This window comes from Lipotes vexillifer, unplaced genomic scaffold, assembly GCF_000442215.2.
Source record: "Lipotes vexillifer unplaced genomic scaffold, Lipotes_vexillifer_v1.1 scaffold251, whole genome shotgun sequence".
Classification (NCBI taxonomy): domain Eukaryota; kingdom Metazoa; phylum Chordata; class Mammalia; order Artiodactyla; family Lipotidae; genus Lipotes; species Lipotes vexillifer.
In genome coordinates this window covers 824585-837042 of record NW_006770868.1, presented here as the reverse complement: position 1 = coordinate 837042, position 12458 = coordinate 824585, and the positions used below count along the sequence as shown (strand labels likewise).

Sequence of the window (12458 nt, the reverse complement as noted above, 5' to 3'; positions counted from 1 at the left end):
AAAAAAAAAAAAAAAAAAAAAAAAAAAGAATATTTCAACTCAATATTTTGGAGGAAAAAAACAGTTCTCTAGTTATTTTGAAAAAAAAAATCTGAGGTTAAATCAAAAGCCACAGACATAAAAGATAATGATTGGGCTTCCCTGATGGCGCAGTGGTTGGGAGTCCGCCTGCCGATGCAGAGGACACGGGTTCGTGCCACGGTCCGGGAAGATCCCACATGCCGCTGAGCGGCTGGGCCCGTGAGCCATGGCCGCTGAGCCTGCGCGTCCGGAGGCTGTGCTCCGCAACGGGAGAGGCCTCAACAGTGAGAGGCCCGCGTACCGCAAAAAAAAAAAAAAAAGATAACGATTAAGGAAAAACCAGGAGGAAATGCTCAGAGTATAATGCAAAGTGAAAAAAAAATCAAAGTACAAACTACTATAACATCAAGTATACAAATGTACAGTGATAGACATTGCCATGTTTATGAATAGAAAAAAAGGCAACAGGAAATATATCAAAATGCTAATAATAGTTATTTTAGGTATTTGACTCTGTAGTTTTAACTTTTCCCCACTTTTCAATATATTGATTTTCCTCAATGGACTCTCATCTGAAATTTAAACACAAAATGATGGCTTCAGAAACCTTCAATACAGAAACCTCTGCAAAACTCTAGTGGTCTCTCAATCAGAAAGAGAAGAAAGAAGAAGCTTGAGCATGAATATCATTTCTATCCTTATCCAGCTCAGTAAGACTTTTGTCTATGGCTTCTGAGTAGCTGGATTAGCTTCTGATACTCAGTCTCAAATTTCCCATCCCTCAGAGGAAAAAGAGGCTAAGACACATACCTCAACCTAATAAGCACCAAGCAGTAGCTCAGCAGAAGTAAATCACCCAGTGATAAATGAGGACGCAAAAGGAAGAGAACTCAAGGCCATACCTGAACCACAGGGTGGCCGCCAGTCGGAGCTTTGACAGCCCCTCGGCTGCCTTCTGTCTCGTAGTGAGCTCGGTGATGTGGCTTGGGCTGCACCTCGATCCTCAGCTCGTAGGAGCCTGACTGGTGGGAGAGGGGCCACTCAAGTGGTGGGAGGGATGCAGTCACTGGGATGCTGAAAGAGGAACCAGAATCAGTCATGTGTACAACAAATCATATCCCATCAACCTGTACAATAAACATAAATGGTCCCTTTTCTGAAAATAATGTCCAATGGGCATATGATAATGTTGCCTGCTGGGAGGCACACATTTCTCAGACATGATAGGTAGGGCTCTTCACAAGGTAGAGATCTTTTTCATTCTCTTTCTTTGTTTTCTCTTCCACCTTGACGAAGACAGAATGACTGACATCTCAGTTTATGAAGCTAAGGTCACGATATGATTGTTCTAGCATGTTCTGAACCACTGTAACTTCTTTTCCTCTGGAAATTTTGAAGAATATCACCTCTCACCTCTAAAGAACATCCCTTATCCAGGATGTTTTTCTTTTCCAAAGGAGTAAGTGTGGGAGAAGGAACACTGAAATAGAAATCAGGGGCCCCACTGTGTCACTAACTTGCCATGTGACATTAGGTATGCAACTTCATCTTTCTTATCCTCAGTATCCTGTAACCACAAATGGACTAGATGACATCTGAGAGTTTTTCTAGCTCTTATTTCTATGTCTGATGTCTCAATTAAAAGTAAATTTAGGGAGAGGCCATTCCCAGTCACAATCATTACTTCTTGGGTCAAGTGTAGAACATCTAACCACAGAGAGGTGTCTGGTTTTGGTATGGATGAGCCAAACCACTCAGACTTCCTACAATTAAATGAGGAGTAAAGGTCAAGAGCATGACTGGAGTTGCACACCCAAGTTCAAGTCCCAGCTCCACCTCTAACTACCTGTGTGACTTAGAGCAAATGCCTCTATCTCCCTAGGCCTTAGTCTCCTTCAACTGTGAAATGGGGGTACTGAGATCATATAAAAAGCTTAAGCACAATAACTGCTCAATAAATATTAGCTATAATTATTTTTTCATGTAATATAGTGTATATTTCAAATAAATAGTTACTTCCTGTAGACGATCTGACTACAGTATTAATGGTATTGGATGTGTATGCTTTGGCATCTGAATTTGTAAAATCTTTGAGGGCATGACATTAAGTTTCATTTTATTATACAGTCTCAACCCTACCCAGCACACACATCAGGTACCTGATATGAGGTTAGTATTAGGTCATTGAAGAGGTGAATGAAGTCTTCACAATCTATCTAGACCATTCACTCAGAGCCCAAGAGAACCTAAAGACATTTTCCCAAGATCACAGAGCAAGACACAGCCAAGGCTCCAACTTAAGTCTCTTGACTCCCGGTCCAGTGCTCCTTCCACATCTCTACACTGTCTCTTATCTTATTAATTTCTTTAAAACAGGCCCAAGAAAATACCTCATTGATGGAATGAGTCTAGAGCAATGCCTGACATTTGCTAGGTCGTCAGTGAATATTCAGTGGGTGGGCGGACGAATGAATGGAAGGATAAATGGATGAATGAACAAGCAGTTTTATTTCAAAGAACACCCGTATGTTCAAAGTAGCTTTGAAGTTACAAATGCATGGATTTGTGTCACTATGTCCTGATTTTCCACATGCAGGAGAAAACATTAATCTAATCAGGACAGTCTTTCCTGCTAAGCCCAAAACTGCTAGAAGCTAACATTATCAACTGGACTTAATTAAACATTTTCAGTGAGGCCAATTCTATCCCTTCTCTCTTACAGCAATTCCAAGGGGAGAGTGGAGGGGGGCAGCAACCCCACAAACTCCATCAGTGCCAGAGCCAAACTTGAACATACAATCCAACTTACAATTCCATCCTCACTATGCAAGGAAATCTCCAGCCCTTCTTTATAACCACATTGTCTCCTGAAGCCCCTTTAACTCTGAAGTCTCAGATGTCTAAAGTGCCTTTATTTCTACCTTAGTTACAGTTCCAAGATGCCTTCAAGCTTCTGTCTACATCCAAGGTGCCACATGTGTTAAATACTCTTATTCTCATGTATGCAAGTTAAAATTTTCTAAAGTTAGCAAAATAAGGCTCATTAAAAAATCACTCCACCCTGTATGAATCAAAACATTTAGTGAGCAGAAGATTCAATGGAATATCCCTAAGTATCAACTTCTTATCTTGTTTGGTTCTGGAATAGGTGTTTGACAACCGAAATATAATCTTAAGACTCAGACCACTGGAGCCAGTCTGACATCCTGCATTTGAATTCCAGCCCCCTGCTGAGTTATCCACACTCCCTGTGATAAATATCATCGTGAGACTTCTTTGAATGCCCTATCTTCTCAAACAAATAGAAAATTCTTGCAAATATCTCATTGGCTGGCACAGATTGGCACTTGCTAGGGACTAAAGGACTCTAACTCATCAGAACCTCTCAGATCAAGCCACATAATGGAGAGGGAAGGATTTTATACACAATAAAGTCTCAGATAAATGCCTCACGATCGTATTTTATATTAATGATCCTCCTCACTCCCAAATAAGTCATGTTTTGGAGACTGATCAAGGAGTTGACCAGAAATAACAAGGAGTCAGGAATCTTGAATTCTGATTTCCAACTTGGTCATGAACTAGCTGGGTGCTGATGGGCATATCACTTCACCTCTCTGAGCCCCAGTTTCTCAACCTGCACCAGGCATTGATCTTGATCAGCATTCCTAAGGTGGCTCCAGGAAACTTTAGTCTCAGAACTCTGTGATCAGATGGCCTTTGAAATCACCGCACATTCTGTCCGCAGCGGGGAGCAGCCCCTACACAAAGGTATCTATTAAACTCTATTAAACCCAGAAACTCCTTTCCTTAAGGGACTGACTGACCTATGATGGCACTAGTGTTCTCAGAACCTGCTTTGGAGGAAACATCAGACCAGAAGCTCCATTCAGTCCATTTCGGTCGGGGTCGGGGGCAGGTGGGCATGGGGAAGCCAGGCCCAGTGGACAGGGCCCTAGGCTACTCTCAACCCCACATCAATCAAAACGGCTCTACATTACCTATTTTGGCATTCAACATTTTATTTGAAGAGAAGAGGCTTCCATTTGCTACAAGCAAATAACACTTTGAAAACCACTGGGATAATGGGAATAGCATAAAGCTTAGATTCTTCACCTAATAAAACAGATCAAATAGTCTCTGCTCCTAATCTGTATACCTCATTTTCCTTATTATCAAAATGAAGATAAATATATAACCAGACCAGGTTTATGTGAGAATAACATGAAATAATCCAGAGAGAGTACTTAGAAGTGTGCCTGGCACACAGCTAGCATCCTGAAATGCTGGCGATTATTATTGTCACTATCATCACTCTAACAGCTATTGGGGACTCAATCTCCTAGCACACAGCTCATCAGTGAGGAAGCAACAAAGTGCTTCCTCTAAAAGGATAAGATTCCCCAACAACAATAACAGCTGTCTCTTTCATGAGCTCTTACCTATGTAGGTTCTATGCTAAGAGTTCGATATATATTATCTCACCTAATCCTTAAAAAAACAAAGAAACAAAAAAAACATGTGGTAGGTACTATTATCATCCTCATCTCACAGGAAATGAACCAAGGCCCAGAAAGGTGCTCAGTGAGAATGAAGGTCCTGATTGATTAGCAATGTCTGCCCTGGGCACAGCATCAAAAAGGTGCTCAGTGAGAAAGAGGGCCCTGCATGATTAGTGATGTCTGTTATGGGCACAGCAGGATGGCAGCAGCAGACATGCCCATGATCACACAGCCAGTGAGTGGCAGAGCCAAGACTCAGATCCATCCCTGGAGACCCCAAGCCTACATGCTGCTATTCATGCATCTCTTCAGCTTGCCAAGATTTTAAGCTCTTTGAGGATTATGGCTCCCACATTTTTTGAAGGCCTCCATATCACTGATTGCAATACTGAGGCACATAGCAGATGCCAACAAACACCAATTCCTCTTATAATAAGATAGCAAATTCCACGTGTTCAGGCTTGCTTTGAGCTTACTAGAACGTCAGCTCCACGAAGGCAGAATTTTTTTCCCCGTTTTGTTCACACTGTCTCCCCAACACCTGTAACAGTGCCTGGCACGTAGTACGTGTTTGATAAATACTTGTTAAATAAGCGAATGCATGAATGAGCTCAGTGTCATATGAGCAATCACATGCATCCTATGACTGCATCCTCCTAACAACCACCCAGTAAGTCAGGGACACTTACACCCATTTTACAGATGGGAAAACTGCAGCTCCGAGTTTTGTTTTGTTTTCTTTTCCCAGAGAACTTCACTTCCTTTTCAAGGTCTGGCAGCCAGGAAATGGAGAGCCAGGATTTAAGACCAGTCTAGCCAACTCTGAATCCCATGCTCATAACCAGAAAACCTTCTCTTAAAACTGGACCATGGAATAAATCATTTTCAGAGCCTGACTCACCTGCAGATGGGAATGGCGGGCACCAGCTGCTTGGGCCAAGTTGGTGGCACCAGCAAGATGGACTCGGGGGCTGAGTTCCTCCTCTCCTCCTGCTCGCAGGGCCCCAGGAACTCCACGGCTGGGTAGATGTGGCGGGGCAGGCCAGCCTTGGATGGGGCGCTGGACACCGGCGACGGGCTGGGGCTGGTCTTCCACATCTTGGGGGGTATCCCACAGGGCGAGTCGGCAGCGAGGCTGTTCAGGGCATCCATGAGGACGGCAGAGCCAGCCGCGGGGGGGTACCCGGCAGGGGCGCCGTCGTCCCGGGGCTGCGGCGAGGGGCTCCGCGAGCGCTGGGGTGAGGCTCCGGGCAGTGGGGCAACCAAGGCCCCCGCACACGAATGCCTCCGCTTGGTACCAGGCGACGAGGAGCGGGAGGCCGGACGGGGCACGGGCGAGTGGCGGCCCAGGCAGCTGTCCTCAGCGAGGCCGGTTCGAGGTGACATTATTGGCGAGGTTCTGGGGGAATAATGAGCAGGGATGTTTTGAAACTGGGGACACAGGTCGTCGGGCCCGCCGTTATTGGGCGAGACGCAGGGCGAGGTGTAGGGGGAGAAGGTGTCGGAAATGAAGCTGGCAGAGGAGCCGCTGCTAGCGGGGCTCAAGCAAAGCGGCTCGCGGTAGCCCTCGAAGCCAGGCACGGGCAGCGTGAACCTCGGGCTGGCAGCCACCCCCGGCAGGGGCGGCTGCTCGACCATGAGGCCAGTGTCTCTCATGCGGAAGGGCCCCCCTGCCTGCATCAGTTCGTGGGATGGAGTGATCTCGATCCGAGGGCTCAGGCCCGAGGCCCCCGCTGGCTTGGCAGGGCACAGAAAGTTCTGGGGCCCTACCCTATCCGGCTCTCCCAACCGGTGGGGGGGCTCGCCAGAGAGACTGGCTAGGGGGCTGTATGGCTTGAGGCCATAGTCCAGGACATCATCGGGGTATGCGAGTCCGGAGGGTGGGCTGGCGACCTTATGTGCATTCGGTTCTTCTGGAAAGAGAAGGGGGGAGGGAGGGGTCTTTTTAAGCCTCTAAAACACAACTCCGGATGCAGAGCAATCACAGATTGGGTTTTGTCTCATGCTATTATTATTATTTTTTTAATCCCCACCACACCAAACCCCAGAGCTAGAAACTCCTTCCCTCACAGAAGGAAAGTGAGGCCACTTCATCCCAGATTCCTTGAACGGAGAGATCAAAGCGGAAGGATTTTAGTGCAGGTGCACGAGCACAGCTGGTCCAAGCCATGCAGCAGCAGCCAGAGACCTGGATGGCTGGCTGGGCTCACGGCTTCCAAACTTTTGTTTCAGTGAAACCCTTAAAAGAAATGTGATTTTATTTCACAATTCAGTTCACACCATCATGTTCACTGGCAACTGAAACAAAAGCTTCCCAAAACAATACTTACCCTGCTACGTATGATGCACTCTTATCTATCCTCCTGTCTGGGGTTATTTTGTTTAAATTCTGGTCATAACTCATTAAACAGATTTCCTGTCCCACCAGTGGGTCATGACCCACAGTTTGAAAAACACTGACCTAGGCCCATCTGCTCTTTCTACCTGTATGATACAGCTACAAGATGCAGGGGGAGGCCACAGCAGCTCTGGAGACCATGAAGCTCTGGGTTCAAATCCCAAATGTTTATGCCCACATGTAAAAAAGTGACTTAATTTGCAACCAGGACTCCTGAGCCATATCTCATCTTGTGCCATTTTACAGATGAGGAAACTGAGGTCCAGGGAGGGGAAGAGATTCACCCAAATACAGAATGAACAGGATTAGAAATCCCCCAGAAAAGCTACTTGGCCCCCAAAAGACAGAGCCATAGCTATAGAGCCTCCCAAACTAATAAAATCAGTGGATACAGAATGATCTAATTTTGTTCTTTAATCGTGGCCACGTAGCTCAGGCTTCTGCTGCCACCTCAAAAGAACCCGTGGCTAGAGAGTGAGATTAGAGAGGGAACTAGCTATTTGTTCCCACCATCCCACACCCTGCCCCTCCTGCAAGCTCCCCAGCTTAACAGAGGCCCCTCCACCCTCTCGGTCGTTACTTGGGTCAGCCTCGACTCTTCTCTCGTGACCTTACATCCAATCCATCAGCAAAGCCTGACCGCTCTATTAAAATGTGAACCAAATTCATGTGTCACCACCTCCCGCCACCCTCTTCCACTTGGACTGTTGCCGTCACCTCCTCCCTGGTCTCCCCATTTCTACACTCACCCTCTATGGTCTGTTCTCCACGCAGCCGTCTATGGAAATGTCCACTGTAAAGTGAAACCCACTTTAAAGGCTTCCCTAGATGGCCCCAGGACAGTCCTTAACACACTCGCCCCCTAGCCCTGGCCTGTCTCACTGCTCCTACTCTCCCCACTTTTCCCCAAGCTCTCAGCACCAGCCCTGCTAACATCCTCACGATTCTTCAAGCAGCTCCTGCTGTGGAGCTCCCTCTCCCTAGAAAGTCTCCCCCCAAGATCTTCACCTGGCTGCTTCCCTTAATTCCTTCACATGCCTGCTCAGTCAGCAGCTCCTTAGGCCCATCAGAAGGGTCATCTCCATCCCCACCCCTGTGTCATTCTCCACCCCATTTCCCTGCCATCTTTTCTCCACTGACCCCTGTTAGCAGCTCACATCACATCAGATATTATCTGTTTAGAGAATCGCATGCTGCTAGATCAGAGCCAGGCAAACTACAGCCCCCTGGACCAAAGCTGGCCCACAGATTGCGTGTGTAAGTAAAGTTTTATTGGAACAAAGCCGCTCCTATTTGTTTACACATAGCCTGTGGCTGGCTTTTGCACTGTAACAGCAGAGCTGGTTGGTGCACACAGGTGATCCTCCACTTCCTTGGTGCCCTTTCTGGGCCATCCTGGAGTAAGTGCTATCTGGTTTAGCTGAGCTGATCTCATAGGGTTCAGGTGGTGCCCCACCCCAGATGAGAGCCCAGAAATGGCTTTCCACAGCTCCCAGGATCAAGATAAACAACCTCAACTAGGTCAGCCCGGTTGAGCCTCTGCCTGCCCCTCTAGCCTTGCCTCTCTCTACCCTCTCCCCTCTCCTCTCTCCCCAGACTCCAGCCAAACTGGCTGTCATTCTCAGAAAATGCCAAGCTCCTTTCTGCCTCAGGACCTTTGCACTCGCTGTTCCCTCTGCTCAACAACTCCTCCCCCACCCAACCCTCTTTGTAACTAAAACCGCTCCTTCCCTGAAGCTTGGCTAAAGTGTGCTCTCAGAAGTCCTTCTGACCTTGACGAGATCAGACCCCACTCACACTTCCCTGCTCTGCTCCACTGCACTTCTCACAATTCTAATTCAGTAATTCTGTAGTTAACTTATCATCTGCCTCTCCCCCAACTCCCAGCCCCACCTCCACCAATCAGTCAATTCCATGAGGACTAACTCAGCACCCCACCCCACCCCCACTGTATTCCTAACAACTGGACAGGACCTGCCACAAAGCAGGCCCTCCAAAAATATTTGTTGGTCTGCTGAATAAAGCATGAAATATTTAAACTACTCCTCGAAGATGCTAACATCCAAAAGAAACGGTAGAAAGACATAACCTTAAGAGAGGGTGATTTGGTAATATCTATCTAAATTCCAAACGCACGTATACTTGGAATCAAGCAATGTCACTTTTAGAAATTTATCCAGCACATGTGCAAAATCAGGTATGCATAAGTTTAGTCAGTCCAGCCCTGTTTATAATCCCCAAAGACTGGAAGCAACCTACTGTCCATCAGCTGGGGATGGGTTAAATTCTGTCATTCACATAGTGAGATACAATACAGCTACAAAAAGGGTTGAAAAGGTTCTTTTTACATTGATATAGAATGACCACAAGATACCGTTAAAGATGCACACAGTATGCATAGTATAGAAACAGAGGGTGAGTGTGTACACACACACACACACACACACACACACCATGCTTATGGGTACACAGGCTTTCCCTGGAAGTTACAGGTAACAGTGATTTCCTCCAGAGAGAAGAGCTAAGTAGTTAGGGGCAGAGGCAGAAAGGAGACTCTGACTTCTGTACTACACTGAGAATAGAAAGATAATTTCCAAAAGGCACATGTTTTTATTTTATTTTAAAGGGGGGGTGTGACATAACATGATATATAGCAATGACACCTGGTTTAGGAAGCAGGAAATTGCATTCTAGTCCTACTCTGCCACTAACTAGTTGTGTGACCTTGGAAAAGTCCCCCACCCACTCTAGGTCTCAACCTCCTCATTTGTAACCAGACGGCGTTAAACCAGATCAGTCTCCTTGGCTGCTTCTGGCTCTGATGTCCTTTCATTTTCCTAACTAAAGTCTGTAGGGTCTAGGGTTCTTGTAAAGCTGCAGTTCAATATAAACCTGTAAACTTGTACTTGTGCCTGCATGTGCGCGCGCGCGCGCACACACACACACACACACACACACACACACACACACACACACACACACACACACACACACACACACACACACACACACACACAGCCTTCCTGGCAGGTAACAGAGCACAGATTTTTAATCTAGGAAGAGATCCAGGTCAAATCCATGTCCGACAACATTCTGATAATCCATTGCCCTGCGAACCAGCAAAACAAAACACAGAAAGCCTCTTAGCAAGAATTCCGGCCTTATCAGAAAAACTGCATTACATCTTATCAGAAACACCCCCTCGGGGCTGATGTGAAAGTCACAGAATCTTTTTGCCATAAAAACACACATCACTCACACTCCGGGGCAGCAATGAAAAAGAGAACGGCCAGTTTGCTGAGCAAAAGCATTTAAAGCATTTACATTGGTTTTAATTAATCCAAGCAGCAGAGTTTCTTTTTCTTTTCTCTCCCCAAGATTTTGAAAGTTTACCCACAAGCAAGTAATATGGAGGTAATTTATAATCATTTAATTCTCATTCCCCTGGGTATTTGACAGTAATTCTCACAGACAAAAGGCTCATGATTAAAATATTTCTTTAAGTAGCTAGGATTCTTCACTATTTCTCCATAAACAACTGCCACCCTTGCAGATAGCTCCCTCGCTGTGCCCACACAGCACTGGGCCAAGTTCGTCTCATCTCAGAAGTACCAGATTCTCTCAGAAGGGTTTCCAAAAAGCTTGCTCTTCTTACCACTTGCATGATCTTTGCTATATTCATGTACCACCAGTGAATATTATTCACTTAATATTTCAATTTAAATTCGTTTGCCTATTACTTTCTTTTTTTTTTTTACGGAAACTTTACACCCATACCACAAATGGAAAATCAGTGTCACTTCCATAAATAGAAGGTAGGGTAAAACTACAATCAAAATAAAAGTTACTAAATTCAAGCGAGACACTGTTGCTAGCCAAAGGCTCTGAGCCTGAGGCCCACTTTTTTTCCTCTTTGATGCTCTTTATTTAAATAAGGTATCATTTATACGTACAGATTTTGAGTGCAGAGTTCAGTGAGTTTTGCCAGATGTTCTACACCCTTGTCACTACCACAATCATGACGCAGGACATTTCCACGACCCCAGAAAGTCTGCCTTTTTTTAAGTTGGAATTGGGGGAGGAAACAGCAAGTATCAGAAGGAAAGGCGTTAAAGACACAGTAGCACCTGACAGAGGCCTCACTCCTGACTCAAGAGAAGGCGCCCTGCCAAGGGGATGACCCGCGTACGCAATGTACTCATTGGGGCGGCCCGTGAAACCATCCCACCTGCCGTGCGGGGTACCCAGCCCACACTCGAGGCATCAGGATTCCGAAAGAGGCAGAAGGTGGAGGCAGAGATGAGGGATTCAGAGGTTGCTGCTCTCAGTCCTCTGTGCCTCCATGCTTTTGCACATGCTGTTCCCCATGCCCAGAACACCCTTCCATACCTCCTGTCCTCACTTTTCCTAGCAAGCCACTATTTGTCCAGCAAGATTTCACTTGGGCCACCTCTTCCTAAAAGCCCTCCCTAGGCTGGATCAGACACTACAGACTCTGTAGTGTTGCCAGAACCTGAAGAATCGTGTAGTGAAGTCTATCAAGTATAGATTCACTTGTCTGTCTACTAGACAGTGAGCTTTTTGAAGGCAGATAAAGGCCGATAATAATAATAACAACAACAACAGCAGCTAACATGTGCTGAGAATTTATATGCCAGGCTCTGTTGTAAACACATTACATGTAGTAAATTATTTAATTCTCACAACCTATGAGATGGGCACTGTTTACTCCCCTTTTACAGATGGGTTAACTGAGGCACAAAGAGGTGAATTAACTTGCCCGAGGTCTCACAGCTTGAACCCAGCAGACCTGAGACCAGGGGTTCTCAACCTCAGAATTACTGACATTGGGGGCTACAGACTTCTTTGCTGTGAGGCTGCAGGATGTTTAGCAGCATCCCTGGCCTCTACCCACTAGATGCCAGTAGCATCCCCACCCCTCTCTCAGTTGTAACAACCAGAAGCATCTCCAAGCATTGCTGAATTTCTCCTGCGAGGCAGAATCACCCGCAGCTGGGAACCACTGCCCTAGGCCCTACAGTTCCGGGCCCTGCACGCAGCCAAAGCCCAAAAGAATGTTGGGAGCATCCATCCACGAGTCAAACCTCAACTGATTCAGAAATGAGACATCTGCTCCCCGTCAGCCCCAGCAGGTAAATCATTTCTGCAGCAGACATCTGAAAGTCGAATTATCATCGCCCTTCCTTCCATCAAGTTCCCAGGTGCTCACCCCAACATCTAGGCCCCATGAATATTTGGGGAGATCTCTGGCCACTCTCCAAAACCGCAAGATTGCTGGGGAGGCCAGTCCAGCCCTGGCCTAGCAAGGCGTCTGCACTGAGGTCCGGGTCTCGGTCCATACACAGTGCTAGGGGCCCCCAGCTCCACGGCTTCACCCCTCTCCCCCACCCCCCGTCCGGCTGTGTGACCTGGGGGACCTCTGAGTCCTCGTGTATAACACGGTTGGTGACAATACCCACCTGACGTTTCACCTTATCCACATGAAGCCCAAAACACACAAAATAAACACTCAGTAA

At 46.5% G+C, this 12458-nt stretch overlaps 1 protein-coding gene across 5 annotated transcripts in view; it reads right to left on the bottom strand.

The window, feature by feature from the left end:
* NFATC2 (nuclear factor of activated T cells 2) overlaps window positions 1-12458 on the bottom strand; it is a 158776-nt gene that overhangs the window by 119509 nt on the left and 26809 nt on the right. For 3 of the 5 annotated variants that reach the window (XM_007446369.1, XM_007446367.1, XM_007446368.1), the window contains exons 2-3: window positions 5425-6436; window positions 924-1095 (exon numbers count right to left, since the gene is read on the bottom strand). In XM_007446369.1, coding sequence (XP_007446431.1) covers window positions 924-1095; window positions 5425-6436 — 1184 coding nt within the window. The remainder of the gene's footprint in view (window positions 1-923; window positions 1096-5424; window positions 6437-12458) is intronic. The other 2 variants (XM_007446370.1, XM_007446371.1) reach the window with 1 other exon arrangement.